Source organism: Neoarius graeffei, chromosome 1 (genome assembly GCF_027579695.1).
Source record: "Neoarius graeffei isolate fNeoGra1 chromosome 1, fNeoGra1.pri, whole genome shotgun sequence".
Lineage (NCBI taxonomy): Eukaryota > Metazoa > Chordata > Actinopteri > Siluriformes > Ariidae > Neoarius > Neoarius graeffei.
In genome coordinates this window covers 1,405,871-1,426,139 of record NC_083569.1, presented here as the reverse complement: position 1 = coordinate 1,426,139, position 20,269 = coordinate 1,405,871, and the positions used below count along the sequence as shown (strand labels likewise).

At 41.7% G+C, this 20,269-nt stretch overlaps 1 protein-coding gene across 1 annotated transcript; it reads left to right on the top strand.

The window, feature by feature from the left end:
- Nucleotides 1–549: 549 nt before the first annotated feature.
- LOC132890625 (adiponectin-like) lies at nt 550–9,166 on the top strand. The gene is made up of 5 exons (XM_060927665.1): nt 550–708; nt 3,207–3,409; nt 3,550–3,663; nt 4,250–4,393; nt 8,180–9,166. The coding sequence occupies exons 2-5, from the start codon at nt 3,217–3,219 to the stop codon at nt 8,461–8,463; spliced, it is 735 nt and encodes a 244-aa protein (XP_060783648.1). The 5' UTR covers nt 550–708; nt 3,207–3,216; the 3' UTR covers nt 8,464–9,166.
- Nucleotides 9,167–20,269: the final 11,103 nt, after the last annotated feature.

The window sequence follows — 20,269 nt, the reverse complement described above, 5'->3', positions numbered from 1 at the left end:
CTGTTCTACTTTTAGGACGTGTGTGAAAATCTGATGACATTTTAGGTCATATTTATGCAGAAATATAGAAAATTCTAAAGGCTTCACAAACTTTCAAGCACCACTGTATATGTGTTGCCTATACTGTATGGCCAAAAGTATGTGCACCCCTGACCATCACACCTATTAGTGGTTGCAGTTCAGCACCAAGTGACTAGACATCTACAGTGACTAGACAAGACAATGACAGCATGGTATGAACCCAGTAGAGTGTTACTGATGTGAAACACTTGCATTGATCAGCTCTAATAACTGTCTTTAACTGTGGAGCTATTGTTAGGTAGTGGATGCTAGATTCCATCTAAAAAAGCCAGCAGACATCACTGGAATTGACACCAACCGTAGCAGGCCATTAGCTCATGAGGAAAAGTGTAAAGTTCATCCTAGTGAACACGACAGAGTGAAGATTCAGACAGAACTTGGTGGAAAGAAGGTTGGAGGGAGAGAGGATGGATCGAGCAGGAGGAGGGAAAGAGAGAAGGAGGTCTGTTTTGAGGTGCTGTTTTATTAGCTGCAGTAACACCAAGTCACCATTTTTTTAAAACTTCACTCGATTCCTTCTGAGGTCTTCAGAAGTTTTCCTGAACCTACATAGCCATAAAGTGTCGGGATCTGTGGAAATCAAACAAGAATTACAAATTCCACAGACAGAAGAACATCTAACCCTCGGTAAGTAATTTAATTGCCTCTGTAAGAATTCAATATATACAAATTTTACAATATGAATAAAAAAGGCCTTCAGTGGCAAACGTCAACTAGTAAATTCAGTTAAGGTTTACAACATATTTAATCTAAAAAGATAACCAGGTGTGTATGTACAGATTGGTGCAAAATCTGAAAATAGCATTTACTTTACACTGTATTTTTTAAAACATCATCAGCTAATGCATGTCTTCATGTTCACTAAATTAGCTTCTAACTAAAGGAGTGATTTTATTGTCAAATACGCACAATCATAAATTTCTCTTTCATGCTGCTAACGTGGGCCGTATCTTTATCTTCCCTCCTGCTTGGGCTTCATACCAGATTCCTACTGGGAGTTTGAGGCTGTGACGCAGAGATTTATTTGTGTTGCATTGCATAATATCCAGAATCTGTTAGAGTTGTTTCTTCATGAATGCTCTTATCACCACCTGGACATGATTTTCATCTTTTTTTGTCAAATTCATGATTCATGTAATTCATATTCCCCAACTGAAATGTCACCATATTTCTAATTTATGTTTTGTTTTTTGTCATCTTGGTCTGGAAGCCATATTGGACATTAGCTGGATTCTTTTCCATCATTCCCCATGGTTGCTCTCATTTGGGTGGAGTAAAATCTGAGCAGATGTTTCTGAACATATTATGTTTATGATATTTATGAACATGACCACACGGTCATGCTTCTCAGGAAATGTTCATCTTTTCTCTTTATCGCATACAGTACTGTAATTAAAGTTCAAACTGAAGCCTTTTCAAGCTGGTGTGATTTCAGTGCAGTTGTAAGATTATGACTCGTCACACTGTCTTCTAACGATAGACCTGCGATTAAAGGAAGTTACAAGGTACTGTTTACATCATCAGTTATTGTGATCCAGGCTCATGTAGAAAACAAGCTTGCACAAAAACAAAAATTCTTCAAAGTGATCTTGAAGTAAGGAGGAGATTTTTTTCACTGTCCGTTAGCATGTTTCGTTTTTTATGTTTCTCCATCACCGCGACCATATTTCTAATTGTCCTGTGAGTTTGCCGTCCTCCTATTGGTTACTACATATGTTCAGTGGCGATCCTAGACTCTGGGGGGCCCCATACAAAGAAGCCCACTGGGATTCATCGTCATCTAAACGGTGACTTTTCTCAGTGGATAGTGTGCTAAAATGTTCAATTATCAAAAACATATTTAGAGCAGATAATATGTTTGTTGTTTTGTTGTACTGCTGTTGAGCCAGCCACGCTTCCTGTAACCATGGTTATTCTAGCCACACATAGATTTTAGGGGTGTGGCTTGATAGATGCCTCACAGCTCTGAATGACCTCCTATACAACCAAATCAACTTAACTTTCTGCAAAATGATCATTTCAAATAAATAAATAATAAAACAAACACACGACAATTTACAGTATCTATGAGTATACCGGATAAAGGTTTTTATAAATAGTTTCATTGTGTTGACAGTTAAACCTTATGCTGTATGTATGACAGTGACAAGTAGCTGACTGTCCTAACTAATTTTATCCAGCTGTCATGTGGTGGCCTCATTTAGGGGGTGTTTGGGGCAGTGGTGCTGCACTGTGTAGTGCCTTCATGGGAGGTTTAATGGGGTTTATAGATGTTATAGCAAAATGCGCCAGTATGAGTGGCCATTGGGGCTCCTTTTGTCAATTTTTTTTTCAGGTGCCCCAAACATTTGCCTGGTCTGCCTCTCCTGACGGTTCAACCCTGTCCATTTTCACAGCACTGCTTACACGCAGAGATTTTAATCAGAAGTTTCTCACACTAACACAGCATTATAGTCAGCCATCGTTGGTCTCAATGGCACGAAATCAGCCGATGATAATGTCAGCATGGCACATTGTGACCAAGGAATTGTTTTACAATGTATACAAAGATATTTGAGGCTTTACACTTTCTCTTAATTTCTCATTCATTCTTTTCAAATCTTGTGAAATTGTGTATGTATGCTAAGATCAGCACGGGAGCTGTTTAGCGTTCAGCTATGTGCTTGCGGCTTAGGCATCAAGCTTCCAAACAAAATAATATAATTTCAATTCTTCAAGCAGCAACTTGATCTTAGATGATACGAATGAATCTGCTGTGATACAGTACCATACAATTTGATTTAGTATCTTCTGATCGATATGTGACCGACTTTGTTCAGAATCTGGGGTAACGTTTCCCTTAATCCATGAATGGTGATGACGTAGAGAATGAGTATTTTCATTTTAAGTATCACCTTGCTAGTCTATTAAGTGTTTTACACATCACTTTGAAAATATGAATGATTTTTTTCATACATCAGTTGTCCTTTTTCTAAAGTCATTGATCTATAATTAGTAATAACCAGTTTATAATTGTTGCATCAATTCATTTCACTAATTGCTGCATCGATGTACATGCAATAATGGACTTACGTCACTCTATGAGGTGTTTCTTACTTTGTTTCCGGATCTGTTGCTTATGTTAGTGGTCTGAAGATGGCGCTGTGCAGTGCTCTGTGGTTCTCGTTTCTGCTATTGCAACACTTTGGGCTCCATCTCAGTGCTGGCTCTGAGACTGTCAGCTGTCCTGCACTGGCTGGAGTCCCGGGTTCTCCTGGACACAACGGCCTTCCTGGAAAAGACGGCAGAGACGGACTTCCTGGACCTAAAGGAGACAAGGGAGAGCCTGGTGTGTGTGTGTGTGTGTGTGTGTGTGTGTGTGTGTGTGTGTGTGTGTGTGTGTGTGTGTGTGTGTGAGAGAGAGAGAGAGAGAGAGAGAGTATGTGTGTGTGAGAGAGTTTCAGAGTTATTTCACTGTTCTAATTTCAGGGGATAGTGTGCAGGGACCTCCGGGTATTATAGGACCATTAGGACCATCAGGACCACCAGGAAAACCAGGACTAGCAGGACCACCAGGACCCGCAGGAATACCAGGATTACCAGGTAAACCCAAAGCCTTTGATTCCACACAATTCTAAAATGATATGAGGGGAAAGAGTGAAAAGGAACCTGTGGAATGACTTGACTTGGTTGTGTACAGAGGATTCCATAGCAATCTGACAGAAGAGTGGAATAAAATCACCAAATGCAGATGTGCTAAGTTGGTAGAGTCTTACCCAAAAACACTGAGTATAGTGTCCAAGCAAAAGTGCTTTAACGAAGTATTAGTCGAGGGGTGTGCATACTTGTTTGTACATTGTTTTTGAGTTTCGCTTGAATGTTGCTGGTTGCTGTTTCAAATTAAAGCTGGAAAAAGTTCTGACATGATTTATCTTTGTTTCAACAGGGGTGTGTAAACTTTTTACATCCATTGTATTTCCTGTAATAATGCATTTGAAATATCATTATTCATTTTATATTTAATAATTCATTTTTCATATAAGAGATTCATTATTTTGCTTTGCATGCTGTGAACATGTCCTGATGCACTGCAATAAAGCCCTGGTTTAGAGTATGTTTTAAAATTTTTTTTAATTCTGCACAAGAGCAAGAATAAGGGATTGAAAACGAACCTTGTGTCTGTCTTTAGGTATCACAGCTAAAGTGGCATTCTCAGCCACGTTGTCTCCCCTTACAAGTGCTTTTAGAAATATCGGACCATACCCGGATCGTCGGACTTTAGTGTACGGAAATGTACTGATGAACATCGGCAGTGCATACGACCCAGAAACAGGTAACCACATGCTGTTATTGTATTACAAACATACCACATTGTTTTCCACTCACAGATGGCTGGATGTGTACCGTATCTAATCATTTTCCAAAAGTCATGAGTCACCAACAGGGGTCTAAGTGCAGGCAGATTCATAATCCAGGTCAAAACACAGACTCACAGGATCAACATAAAGATACATATAGAATAAAGTAAGCCGCAAGCTTCAAACCTGAATTCAGGAAACATTACTACATGTGCAGAAAACAAAGCAAAGATAACAAACTCTGAATACAAATGCAGCGATGGAAACACTGAGCTACAGTTATTACACAGTTTTACACCAAAATCAAATATCTACCATTCGCTCGACAGTGAAAGTGTTCCAGTTGAGCTATTCATCATGTCACAAGGTTGCACTGGCTGGATAATAGGAATGATGTGGGCCATAAACTATTACACACTAATCCCGAAGGATGTATCAATACCGATACTGGAATCAAGTATTGGTCCAATGGCATGATCATTTACTCATCCTCATAGAAAAATGCTCTGGTACCAACATCTGATTCCAGGTGACCCTATGTGACGTAAGCCATGTGTACATTATTGCCCTAAGGAACAGATGACACAGAATCAAAATGAAGAACTACAGCATCTTCCTACAATACAAGTAACCTGTGAAAACATTTTAAACATAAAGCTCAGCATGAGGAGCTCATCGCTAGCAGCAGACTAAGAGGGGAAAAAAAGTCCTGTCGAAGCTATGGTGAGTGAAAATAATATTCACACCTGGCCTGATGTTCTTTCTAGTACAATAAAAACAAAAAATTGGCAGATGTACATCACACTTTTCTGAAATGAAATAAAACCCTGGGGAAACAAACGTGTTCCAGGTTAATACTGTAGTCGGCTAATGCACTTTGTTTTACGAATGTTAAAAACAGCAAGTCTAGTACACCACAAAAACTGACTTTTTAACAAGTAAAAATATCTTGAATATGGGACAAATGTATGTAATGTTTCTTATTATGAGATTATTATCCCATAATAATTCACAAATCCCTAACTTCCAGTTCTAACATTTGTCCTTTTGTGTAATTTGTGCTTTCATTGTAAATGTGTGTTGTGAGTCCATTTAAAATGATGATATAATAATATTCAACCATATTTGTGTTCATTTCCTCCACAACTGTGTTTCACACATGGGCGCAGATAGAGGGGGGGACGGGGGGGATTCATCCCACCCAGATTTAAATTCACCTCGTTCGGTCCCCCCCACTTATAGGGAGGAAAAAATGTCTATGCTGTCTTTCTTTGCATAAGGCAAACCTCACGGAAAAATCAAAAGACTAATTACTAGGGCTGCACAATTAATCGAATTTAATTGAAAATCGCGATTTTGGCTGCCACGATTAAATTAAATGAAAATCGCGATTTATTTCCATTTAAAATGCGAGCTCTGCTGCATATCTGATCAAGCACTTTTTGACCAGTACTCCGCCAAACCATTAGGGGGCGAACCGACGCATGTAAGGTTTCATTACTCCGCCTAAATAAGCAAGCAAGCCAAGTGCGCAGAGCTTCAGTGCAGCGGTATCTTCAAGGGGTGATAGCATGAGAGTACAGTAGGTAACAGATTGAGGTGAGAGAGAAAAGCTAACTATGTCGGAACAACAGACTATTTAGCACTGGAGGCAATGCTGTGACCTGCCCAGTGTTGGGCACGTTACTTTCAAAAAGTAATTAGTTATAGTTACTAGTTACTTTTCCCAAAAAGTAACTGAGTTAGTAACGGAGTTACTTTGTCATAAAAGTAACTAATTACCAGGGAAAGTAATTATTCCGTTACATTTTGTTCCCCCTCAAAAAAAATCAAATTCAATTAGTGTAATCATAATAAAAGTGAACGTTAAATGTGTTTAATGACTGAAATGGACACTTAACAGAACCAATTAGTAACGTTATCTACACTATATTAATAGTTTTGTGGGACAATGTGAGATAAGACACCTATCAAATGTAATATATTTTTGGAGTTATTAAAATTATGTTACTAATTACTGGCCACTGACGAGGACAAACGCTTTGTTCCTCGACATAATGTGCATTGCACGTAAACACTCTCGCCTTTTATTTCAAGTAATGAAAAGTAATGGCTGTATTTCCAATGTGAAAGCGCAGTGCTGGGCTGACCGCTCGCCATCGCTGGGTCTTCCGATTGAAAGAGCGCGCAGTAGTGCAGTAGGCGTGGCCTACCTACGTATGTTGTCCAAATCTACTCTGATTGGCTTACTGTGCCGTTGTCTCGCGTCTCCCCGCCCCACACTAAAGCAGAGTAAAGAAAGGCTGAACGAGCAGCGTGCCAGATGAGAACAGCTTTAAGAAAGTAACGCATAGTATTTTATTGTAAGTAACGGGAACGGCGTTATAACGATGTAAAAAGTAATTAGTTAGATTACTCGTTACTAAAAAAAGTAACGCCGTTAGTAATGCCGTTTATTTCTAACGCAGTTATTCCCATCACTGGACCTGCCTTCGCTCATGTTTAAAGCCAGAGCATGTTGATAGGCTGGTCTTTCTAGCTAAAAACTTGTAGGCCTCAGTATAATGCTATGTAATTGTTGCAATTGAGTTTTCAGTTCCTTCATCCTTTGGTAATTTCTTGGATAAATTTCATTTATTTGTCATTTGGAAATCAGAATTTCTCTTTTAAATTTCATTCTGCACTGAAAGCTGTTCATATTGTTTGTTTGAATATTGTGAAATAAAATGTAAGTGATTTTCCTAACATCAAGAATAATCGTGATTAATAATCGTGATTACAATTTTGATCAAGATAATCGTGATTATCATTTTTTCCATAATCGTGCAGCCCTAATTACCATTCGGTTTATTGAGGTGCACAGCAGTACATACATAGTTGCAACAACTCACATAAAACAAAACAAAGACTGATATTCGGTTGGTTGCAACTGCGCAGACTGCACAGGTTGCGAGCTCGAGCTTGGTTGCTATGGTTACCCACAACAAGTTTGACAGGCATATCGAGGACAGCTCCTAGTTCAGGACCCCAACACGGCATGATGAAGGGTGCCAAACCGAAAAGGCAGAAAACGATTGCATTGTTTTTTCAAAAAACAACGACTGTAAGTAAACTGTGCCTTACTTTATCATATCACCTTGCAATTTTTTGATAGTCTGTTCAAAGTAATGTCGTAGTGAAAGTAAAATCGTACGGAGTAGAGATGCCTTTCTGGTAGCCTCCTTCTTTCGATGGTAGCCTGTAGATACAGTGCTCAGAAGGCAGTTTTAAGGGCATCAGAGTATATTCCTCGCACAACACATGTTGGGGGTGGGGTTGGTTTGCTGGCAGCTTTGTCCCCCCCAGTTCAAAAAATGTATCTGAGCCCCTGGTTTCACATGTACCTTCTCAATAAATGTTGACGCCTCTGAATGGATGTGTGTAAAATTGTTCATGTCAAATGGAGATCAGCTCGAGGAGGCTAGTAATCATCCATCTTCATACCATTCTATCTTTTGTTAACAGCAAATGTGGAGGCCACAGTCACAGTCAGGGTGAACTCAATGTCTCTTTAATTCTGTTCTTGTGAGAATAATGGTGAAAGTCAATGAGGACAGCAGGTATGAGGATACAGACAGGGAAGGTCAGGTACACATGGAGCCACAGAGTCTACAAACGAACACCACCTGCTGATCCAGAGCTTCTTCCTCAAGGTTTCACAACATATGGTTTGATCCACACCTTTCATTTGTTTAAAATAATAATGTAAATCGTTTTTCCAGGTATCTTCACAGCACCTGTAAGAGGAGTGTACTTCTTCATTTTCTTCCTCTTCAACCCAAACGAGGTTGCAACTGGCCTGTCTCTGGTGAAGAACGGAGAAGCGGTCGTTTTAGCCTCCGATAACCCGCCTGGTGCCGACACCGAGGACACAGCTGGTAACACGGTCTCACTGCTGCTTGAGAAAGGAGACCGGATCTACCTGCAGCTCTTGGAGAACCGGAAAGTTTACACAGATGCAAATAGACGCAACACATTCAGCGGCCATCTCCTCTTTACTATATAAACCTCATCGTGATGGAGATCTGTTTCCTCTGGTCAATATATTAGAAAGAAAGAGAGTGAGATGAGCTGCATTCACATTTTCAAATCTGTAAAAAACGCCCCATTTGTCATTCATTTTAATGAGAGTGAGTGAGATGAAACGCCAGCTTGATGTTTAATATTCACCAAATAGTGACTGATGCTAGTTAGTACCTTTGCCCTGAACCACAAATTCAAAATAGTGGAAACGTGAAAGTGCCGTATCTTTATTTTGACTTCATTTCTCATTATTGCAACATAACCATGTCAGTATTGTAACTTTTCGACTCATTATTTGGCCTTGACTCATTCTTCCACCTCTTATGTAGTTATTTTGAAATATTATATCCTTATTTCAACTTAATAACTCACTATTTCAACATGGCATGTCGTTATTTTAACTTTTTATCTCATTATGTTTACTTACAAACATGTTTCAAGATATTATTTCATTTTGCTGTCTCATTATTTTGACATATTTAATGCCCTGCAATCTATCGGTAAAGGTTGATTTATTGAGTGTGAGCTCTGACCATGTGAAAGTACGTCAGTGGAGGGGTCAGGAGTCAAAACCTTGATCCCACCTGAACACTTTAAAGTGTATGATTGTGAGACATCTAACTGAATTTAATGTAAACAGAACCACATGGGATATTGCAGACAAATAAATCACTTTCACAATTGTTTGAATGTGTTCATTTATTCATTTTAGTCCTTTGAATATCAGAACAAACAACATAATTAAGTGAAATGATACCGTGGAGAGATAAATAAACAGAGCAAGAAACAGATGAAAAATGCTGAACATCAGCACCCGACCGCACTAATGTTCATCAACATACAGAATCAAATCACAGCTCTCTCACCATTTACTATGCCCCTTTTATAATAGTCATTTATTCATTTTAGTTCTTGAACAGATTGAGCACATTTACAGTAGTGGTGTGTAATAAAAATCCAATATTGGGACTGAACTGAAACACAAACAGACATTACACAAACTTTTGGCTCCATCATGTGACATACCTGCTCTGAAATCTAAAAGCACAATTCTCAATTTTTCAGACGTGCCAAAAAAATGAAGAATGTGAATTCAAACCTAATTAAGTAATAATCTGCTCTGCCATGTTTGACCTCCTTTTCATTTCATCTCATGTTTTACATCATGGATATTAATGAGTAACTCCAGCAGCATGTCTTCCCATTGTCATGACCCCCTTCATTAAAACACTGACAAAATGAGCAATACTTGAATTTCCCAGGGACTACAGTGGCTTGCAAAACTTTGGGCACCGTTACTGAAAATGTCTGTTACTGTGAATAGTTAAGTAAGCAGAATATTTTATTTTATAATGTGACTCTAGGCGGCATGGTGGTGTGGTGGTTAGCGCTGTCGCCTCACAGCAAGAAGGTCCGGGTTCGAGCCGCGTGGCTGACAAGGGCCTTTCTGTGTGGAGTTTGCATGTTCTCCCCGTGTCCGTGTGGGTTTCCTCCGGGTGCTCCGGTTTCCCCCACAGTCCAAAGACATGCAGGTTAGGTTAACTGGTGACTCTAAATTGACCATAGGTGTGAATGTGAGTGTGAATGGTTGTCTGTGTCTATGTGTCAGCCCTGTGATGACCTGGCGACTTGTCCAGGGTGTATCCCGCCTTTCGCCTGTAGTCAGCTGGGATAGGCTCCAGCTTGCCTGCGACCCTGTAGAACAGGATAAAGCGGCTAGAGATAATGAGATGAGATGAGATGTGACTCTCTTCGTGCAATTATTTATAATGTGCAATACTTTATAATGTGCAATACCTCACTCCATAATGTGAAACGCGACACATACACCTCAGGACTGTGCACCTTACCCCCCTTACACCCTCACCTTTTTCTTTTTTTTTCTTTCTTCTACACACTGTTTGCACTGTTATTGGAGTTGCTTTTAATCTCATTGTACATGGGTATCGTGACAATAAAGGCATTCTATTCTATTCTTTTCTATTCTATTCTCGAAGATGAACTGATCACCAAAAGGCATAAAGGTAAAGATGACACATTTCTTTTCAGCATTTTCTGCAAGATTTGCGTATTATTTTTGTTTTGTACAATTGGAGAGTGAAAAAAGAAAAGGAACACCATGCGAAACTTTGGGCACCCCAATACATTTGAGTTCTCAGGTAACTTTTACCAAGGTTCCAGACCTTACTTAGCTAATTGAGCTGTGGCTTGTTCAAATTCTTCGTTAGGAAAGGTCAGATGATGCAGATTTCAAAGCTGTATAAAATCTCTGACTCCTCAAACTTGTCCCTAAAATCAACAGCCATGGGCTCCTCTAATCAACTCCCTCGCATTCTGAATAATACAATAATTGATGCTCTCAAAGCAGGAGAAGGCTACAAGAATGTAGCAAAGTGTTTTCAGGTAGCTGTTTCCTCAGATTGTAATGTTATTAAGAAATGGCAGTTAACAGAAACAGTGGAGATCAAGGTGAGGTCTGGAAGATGAAGAAAACTTTCTGAAAGAACTGCTCATTGGATTGCTAGAAAGGCAAATAAAAACCCCTGTTTGACTGCAAAAGACCTTCAGAAAGATTTAGCAGACCCTGGAGTCGTGGTGCACTGTTCTACTATGCAGCGACACCTGAACAAATATGACTTTCATGGAAGAGTCATCAGAAGAAAACCTTTCCTGCTTCCTAGCCACAAAATTCAGCATCTGAAGTTTGCAAATGAACATCTAAATAAGCCTGATGCATTTTGGAAACAAGTCCTGTGGACTGATGAAATCAAAATAGAACTTTTTGGCCACAATGTGCAAAAGGTATGCTTGGAGAAAAAAGGGTGCCAAATTCCAAGAAAAGAACACCTCTCCAACTCTGAAGCATGGGTGTGGATCGATCATGCTTTGGGGTTGTGTTGCAGCCAGTGGCACAGGGCACATTTCACTGGTCAAGGGAAGCATGGATTCGAATAAATACCAGCAAATTCTGGAAACAAACATCACACCATCTGTAAAAAAGTTGAAGTTAAAAAGAGGATGGGTCCTACAATAAGGTGATGATCAAAAACACACCTCAAAATCTACAATGGAATACCTCAAGAAGCACAAGCTGAAGGTTTTGCCTGGCCCTCACAGTCCCCTGACCTAAACATCATTGAAAATCTGTGGATAGATCTTGTAATGGAAATTTCTAATAAACACTTCAGAACGCTTAACAGTTGTCTTTTCAGTCACTTATTATAATAGATCATATAAAAGATATATAAAATAGGAAAGGAAAGAGAAGAATAGAAGAAGACATCACTTCTGATGATGCCGAGAGTACGCGCACTCTGAGTTGTGTTTTAGGAATGTCATCTATTATACTCTGAAAGCATTCGCTCACTGCTTTTGTCTTCACGTGATTGGCTCAAGATTTTCTATGAAGCTTTGTTAAAGCATGCACCTGGCGTGCTCTGGTATGTGCAGGCGGATGCGAGTTAGAGAGAGCTCAAGCTCCCTGCTTATTACCACCAAGGTCACAGAAAAGCGATTACAACATATGGAAAAACATCTCTTCTTAGTAACTAAGCCACTTTAGTTCAACATACAGAAACACAGAGAATAATAATGTTCATCCATTAAAATTCCCTCACATTCCCCCCTTTTTATCCTATAGGATAAATTGCTAAAAGGAAAGAAAAGAACTGTACACAGTTTCAGTGATAAGAGTTCTCAGAGAGATTCGACTTAACACGTCATTGAGTGTACAGGGATAATGCTAAGGCTGTTTTTATAAGACATAGACATCTTAAATGAATGCTAGCAAGCCATATACATAGATCAGGAATAATAGAACAGGAAACAATCATAATGAAAGTGTTTTAAGTTAGGGCTAGTTTCATGTCAACTGTGCTGATGTCATCGAACGGTGGGTTATAGTCTTCATGTGAGTTTGGAGGCCAGTCAGGCAAGTCATCAGAGTCTATTTTCACCATCTGGTAACCAATATTTGTCAGCTGCCTCTGAAACACAGACATACAACATTGACAGAAAACAGGGAGCAAACATAGCATCACAATCACTAAGCCCAGGACCGGTACGGTGGATAGAATCAGAGTCTTCCATCCACTGAACTAACACGATCAGCTGTCTTCAACTCCTCCATGTTCATCTGCTTATAATTGTTCAGCAACCTTGCGCATCTTGTTCAGTGCCTCATTGATGTTACCGAGTTAACCCTTGCCCTTCTTGACGTGTATTGGTGCTCAGAGGGCGGGCACGCCCTATTAGCCCTCGTCCCACCTCACCGGGACTTGGAGGAAACTCAAAACCCTAAGACTTATCTATCAGCTAGACACTGAAATATTCTTCCCTATTGAGGGTGCGTGCGTGATTGATGTGATACTCGCACTGTTCCATGCAGTGATGCCTTTCTTCCTCATGAGCTTTAGTCAGCATCTGGTCACTTAGGCCTTCCTTTTCCTCCTGCTCAGCCGGTTCAGGAACCCTCCTGCAGCGGCTAGCGTGGATCCACGTCACTCTGCCTGTGACCTTCACTGCCGTTGGGGTCATGAGCAGGACCTGGAATGGGCTATTCCACCGTGGCTTGTTCCACTTGGTTTGTTGGAAGTCCTTTACCACGATCCAATCCCCTGGGTGTAGATCATGCAGAGGTCCCTCAGCGGGTTTGGGAAGTGCTTCTTTACCTGTTTGTGGATAGATTTCAAAGCAGAGGACAACGTTGCACAGTAATTCAACATTGCATCATCACACAGTGTGGTGTCCGGCAGTGTTCCTTGAGCTGGCCCTATCCCCGTGTTGGGTACTCATCCAAACAGAATTTCGAATGGGCTTAACCCATGTTTAGGCCTAGTTTGCATCCTCATTTGTGTGAGTGCTACAGGGAGGACCTTTGTCCATCCTAGCCCTGTTTCTGCACAAGCTTTGCTTAGTTTATTTTTAAGTGACCCATTTTCCCTCTCTGTCAGTTCAATGAAGTCCATTTTGAGGTGATCAAATGGTTTGTCTGGTATTGGGTGTGCTGCTTGAGTTAGTTTGATACCTTGATCTGCATTATATTGTGCACATATCAAGCATTGCTTGCAAAATTTCGCAGCATAATTTGAAAACCCCTTTGTGAACCATCTCTTTGTTACTTCTGCTACCATCCCCCCTTTTGACACATGGGTGAGCCCATGTGCCAATTTTTCATAGAAAGGGAACATGTATTTTGGTAAACAGGGATGGCCCGAGGGACAAACCCAGACCGAGTTTGCAAGGATACAGCCTGCCTGTTTCCAGACTCGTCTCTTGTCCTGGGTGGCAGTGCTCTGAAGGTCTGCTAGCTGTAAACAAGGGGTAGAAACCTGAGGAAAGGCAAGGTTAGAGGGTGAACTGGAAGCCGAGGCTGCACACTTAGCTGCCGCGTCCGCCCTGGCATTCCCTTGAGACACAAGATCAGTATTGTTAGTATGGGCAGCACACTTACACACAGCAATGGCTCTAGGGAGTAGAACAGCATCCAACAACTCAGAGACCAGTTTATGATGTGCAATGGGAGATCCTGTGTTAGTGAGAAAATTTCTATGTTTCCAAATGGTGCCAAAATCGTGCACAATGCCAAATGCGTCCGTAAAAATACTGACAGATTGCCCTGCCGCCAATTTGCATGCCTCAATGAGGGCACAGAGCTCTGCAGCCTGCGCCGACAGGTTCGAGGGCAGACGTGACGCCTTGAGGACCTCGTGATCGGAGACTACGGCAAAACCTACTTTGTTCTTTCCCGTCTCTGGGTCTCTGGAGGCTGAACCATCCACATAGAGGATCATGTCTGGATTTTCCAAAGGGTCGCTCTTTAAGTCTGCCCTGGGGGAACAAAAATCATTAGTGAGAGCAACACAGTCATGTGGTTCTCCATCATCCTCTGTAGGGAGAAGAGAGGCAGGATTCAGAACAGAACAATGTTTCACAATGATGTTAGGCATATCAAGTATGACAGTGTTATACTTCAACCATCTCTGTGCTGACAAATGTGATGTCTTTTTCTCCAACAGAAGCAGGGAGACAGCATGTGGGACCAAAAGGGTGAGGTTAGAGTACCCCACAATATTTCTGGAAGCAGTTACCGCCTTTTCAGCTGCAGCAACTGCACACAGGCAAACAGGAAGTCCAGCCGCCACTGGATCCAGCCTGCTGGAGAAGTAGGCTACAGGTCTCAATCTATCCCCGTGTTTCTGCAAAAGAACAGAGGTCATAAAACCCTTCTTTTCATCGACAGTTTGAACAAATGGTTTATTGGGGTCAGGCAGTCCCAGAGTGGGTGTGGTCTGCAGAGCGCTCTTTAGGGACGTCAGGCGTGCGTGGGACAGCCACAGCATTGAGTGCTTGCAGATCTTGGACAAACCTCCACTCATCGGGCTGGGACGGTTTTCTTGCCTTCTTAACTGGAAAAATAGGAGTGCGCACTGGAGAGTCCTGGCAAGGGACAATTACATCTGCCTTCAGCAACGAATCAAAGACCTGTCTTATACCTGCGATTGCTTCTGGTTTGAGTGGATACTGGGTCTGTTTAGGACTGAAATCTGATTTGGGGGTGATCACCACTGGTTCAGCATTCTTTATTAGGCCCACATCGGTTTACCCTTTGCCCAAACGGAATTTGGAACTCCCGCCAATTTGGGGTGCACCTCTGCTGGAGTTATGCCTGTGGAAACAGAGACAAACAGGCCACTATGGCTCATCAGTGGCTAATATTACGCTGCGCTTAACATACACACACATAGCATGACTTTGTTTGTAGACCCCAAGCCTTTGACAAAACAACACACTAGGGTCCTCTGTTTGGGACCATTCATTGCCATCGACTGCACACTTCCTGACCCACTTCCCCACGTCTTTCCAATGGGTGGCTCATGGCCTTGGTAATGAGACATGGGATATAGAATTAATGATGTCAAAGAAATCATGTTGGCAGCAGCCGACCTCAAAGTCCTCTGACACGAGGCTGCGTATAACATGTTTGAGAACACTGCAATGAACATTGATGCAGCTGTTTGGACAACAAGTAAAATGGACCTGCACAGCGCAATAATGTTGAGACCAATACATAGTTTGAGGGTCAATCTTTCATGTGCATGGGGGTCTGCAAACCAAGTCTTTTCAAACTCTACATCTTGCCCTTGGTGAACATGTGCTGTGCAATGTAAATCTTCCTCTTTCATATAATCTGTATCAACTGATGAGGTGTTCAAGTGTGTGAGCTGTACAAGGTGTTTTGGAGTTTGTGTGAGCTGATCTGAGCAGAGCCGCCAGACATACACATACAGAGGGCTTCCAAACCCATACTGCACACCGCACATTTCACTTACTTCAATAGTTAGTCCATCTGGAGTGGATGTGAGATTCACTTCTAATTTGCACATTAAATCATGTGCTAACAAATTTACTGGACATGTATGTGAGATGAGGAATGAGTGGGACGTAACTATTCCTCCCTCGCTTTCACACGGGAGGTTGACTGAGAAAGTTTTGGTTACAGGTCGTCCTGAGATGCCCACTGTCTGAATAGAATTTGAGTTGAGCGGTGGGTCTACTGGAAGTACCCCATGTTGTATCACTGAGTGTGCTGCTCCAGAATCTACTAAAAAGGCTGACACATGCCCACACACAGTGAGGGGCATACAAGGGAGTTTAGAAAAGGGAGTAGTTGTGTATTTTAACAAACTTAATGCAACTTCAGGTGTATCTATTTGGACTGGTGTATCGGGCGTTTCTGTGTAGTCTTGCTGTTGCATGCAGGTGCTGCTACTAATGTGTTTAATGTTATGTGAATGCTCCTGTCTATGTGTATGTGTATCATCAGGTGTGTGTGTGTGTGTGTGTGTGTGTTACCTCCCCTGTTCTCTGTGTGGGGCCCATTCCCGGAGTCCGCCCATCAGTCTGCTTTGCTGTACTCCTCACGGGGCTTCTGCCTGTTACTGTGGAGACAATTTCGAGCAATGTGTCCCTTTTGATTGCAGTTGTAGCAGGTTGCACCTTTTATCCAGGACGAATCACTCCAGGTTGTCCTGTCTCGGCCCCTACTTCGACCTCTTCCTCCTCTTGTTCCTTTTTCTCCAGGCTGAACAGTCTGGAAAAGAGTGAGAGTGGCGGCGTGTAGATCTTGGTCTCTTTGTGTTGACTTTGTCTTCTCTTTCAGCAGCTTTTCTGCATGCACAGCGTACTGCTCGATCTTGGTGAGACTCAGGAGTGCCCTCCACTGCAGCCAGGTTCACGGGCCTGGTCAGGCCACTGTGTTGTGTTTTTTTTTTTCTCTCATGCACGGCAGTGAGACGGGCGAAAAACGCTGACACCACTTCACATCATCTTGCTTACACATACTGATCTTAGTAATGTCTATGTTCAAGGGAAAAGTACTGTCCAGACGAGCACAGAGAGCAGTGATGGTATCTCTATACTCACCATTGCCAGCCACGCTCCAGTCTGGTGTAGTCATTCGCTGGTCAGCTTCCGGCCACTCTTTGGAAACTTTGTTCCTATCTATACCCATCTTGGTCATGATTAGGCAGCAAAGTTCATGGGTGGTCGGTCGGAATTCTCTGCAAAATATCAACAGTTCGTTACCAAATCTCTTTCCTCCTACCTCTCTCACGTTGGGAAGAGAAGCCATGCTTTCCTTGATATCAGCTGTCATCCAGGGTCTGTGGACTAAAAGCACGCCGTCAGCTCCAGCCACTTCCATCATTGGAAGATGAAGGACTTCAGACTTTAGATTATGGCCTTGTGGACCCACTGGTGAGCACGTGGTCAGGTCCAGGAGGGTGTCTTTTCCATCACCATACGCAAGACCGGATCTCGTGTGTGACGGAGAAGCGCTGAGAGGCGCTGATGCTGGAGGCGGCTGGTAGGCTGGGAGAGATTCCAGAGGCTCAGGGTTTTTTTTCGTTTTTTTTTCTTTGTCTTGACTTCTCCCCCTTTCTGTGGGTGAAGCGCTTGTGGGAATGATGTTCCGCCTCGCTGAGGAGGCAGTGTGTGTCAGGGTGTTGGGGCAGACTCCAGGTCAGGGTCCATCTGAAATTTCAAACACTGAGAAGAGGGTGAGAGCCCTGCCTGTCATTTCTCTCTTTTGGGCTCTCTCTTAAGTGTTTCTTCTTTCCATGCAGAAAACGCCCTCCAGTCCCCTAAGAATTTAACATTATCTGCAGACTCTTCTTTTTCCTTCTGTTTCAACTTTTCTTCTAACTGTCCTATCTGCCGGGGACTAAAACTGCCCTTTCCAGGGAATCCTAAGTCCTTTACCCATATATCAAACTGTGCCAAATAATCCTCGCCATACGAGGTTTTCATAAACTGGATGTTTGGGCTGTCATAGGAACATCCAATTCTTATTATAGCACATGTAGCTTCACACTTACTTGCTTTTTTCTTTTCTTTCCCTAACTTACTGTTTCTGTTCCTCATTGTACACTGTTATATCAATAGGCTGTGACAACAGCAGCTGAGTTTCTTTATCAGGATCACAAAAAGAACAAGTTGGACTATGTCCAAAAATGTGACACAATAATACAAGGTGTTTTCTAATTAGTAAACAATTTATCTGAAATTTGCCTTAAATTAAAGTAGGTATCATTTAGCACAACAACCTCAAAGACAACTCGCGCATGTGTACAAAATCTGTTTCTCTGTTTCAGAATTTGGAGGAGGACAGTACTCTGTTAATTCATCAATATTTTGCGTGCACTTTGCGTTTTCGCGATCGAACCTCTCGATCCCGTTCCCCAGACGGGCCAGTTGTTCACACAGAACAAAGGGAGCAAGATTCAATTCCCACGAATCGCTGAATGTGAATCAGTCGAAACACGCACCTGTACTTCCCCTCCTCAAGTAGGCGAGCGATTACCCAGTTGTCACTTAGGCGGATAATTCTCTAACACAACCCAATAAACTACTCGCGGTTTATTGTCTCAAAATTGTGTTTTATCCGTTGTCTGCAAACATATTGATGGTACCACAGCTTAGCAGTCCTCCTGGGCTCGGACAAACTTCTGTCCGTCTCTTATATCATTTTTAAATACTAGGACAAATCTCTGTCCATCTCTTGTATCATTCTTTAAATACTGTTTCCACTAATTTCTTTACACAAGAATGCAAAGTTATCACTTACTGGTTCGGTGAGCCCTGACGGTCTGGTCTCTCGTCCGAGTTCTCAGCTCCGCACCATAGCCTTGGGAGTGTTCTGTCGCCCGAGGATCAGATGCATAGGGCCCACCCAGGGACGCCAAATTGGAATGGAAATTTCTAATAAACACTTCAGAATGCTTAACAGTTGTCTTTTCAGTCACTTATTATAATAGATCATATAAAAGATATATAAAATAGGAAAGGAAAGAGAAGAATAGAAGAAGACATCACTTCTGATGATGCCGAGAGTACGCGCACTCTGAGTTGTGTTTTAGGAATGCCATCTATTATACTCTGAAAGCATTCGCTCACTGCTTGTGTCTTCACGTGATTGGCTCAAGATTTTCTATGAAGCTTTGTTAAAGCGTGCACCTGGCGTGCTCTGGTATGTGCAGGCAGATGCGAGTTAGAGAGAGCTCAAGCTCCCTGCTTATTACCACCAAGGTCACAGAAAAGTGATTACAACATATGGAAAAACATCTCTTCTTAGTAACTAAGCCACTTTAGTTCAACATACAGAAACACAGAGAATAATAATGTTCATCCATTAAAATTCCCTCACAATCTCAAAAGAGGAGTGCATGCAAGACAGCCAAAGAAACTTGTAGAACTGGAAGCCTTTTGCAAGGACGAATGTGTGAAAATCCCCCAGGTAAGAACTGAAAGATTATTAGCTGGCTAAAAGTGTTTACAAGCTGTGATACTTGCCAAAGGGGATGTTACTAGGCACTAACCATGCAGGGTGCCCAAACTTTTGCTTTGGGCCCTTTTCCTTTTTTGTCACTTTGAAAATGTAAAAGATGAAAATTAAATTTTTTTTTTGCTTTAAATATAAAGGGAATGAGTCATCTTTAACTTTATGCCTTTTGAAGGTCATTTCATCTTCAACTTGCTTAACTGTTCACAGTAACAGCAATTTTGACCAGGGGTGCCCAAAGTTTTGCATACCACTGTATATACAGAGGATTGTGTTTGTACCCTCACCAAAACCCAGGACACAGAACACAAGTCAATCACACAAATGAGAAAAGCAAACGTGAAGACCAACGTGTTAGTGAGCAAAAGTGACCCCTTTTCCACCAACAGGGAACGAGTTCTGTTCTGACTTATACTCCAAATTTTGAACCCTTTGGAGCATTTTGACCAAAAATAAATTGTTTCGGAACCTGAAAAGTTGTAAAATGTATTAAAATAAACCGCAAAAGACTAGGAAAATAATATGAAAAATATGTGTGTATACATGGGTTGCCTGTACTGTATGGCCAAAAGTATGTGCACCCCTGACCATCACACCTATTAGTGGTTGCAGTTCAGCACCAAGTGACTAGACATCTACAGTGACTAGACATCTACAGTGACTAGACAAGACAATGGCAGCATGGTATGAACCCAGTAGAGCGTTACTGATGTGAAACACTTGCATCGATCAGCTCTAATAACTGTCTTTAACTGTGGAGCTATTGTTAGATAGTGGATGCTAGATTCCATCTTAAAAAAGCCAGCAGACGTCACTGGTATTGACACCAACCGTAGCAGGCCATTAGCTCATGAGGAAAAGTGTAAAGTTCATCCTAGTGAACACAACAGAGTGAAGATTCAGACAGGACTTGGTGGACAGAAGGTTGGAGGGAGAGAGGATGGATCGA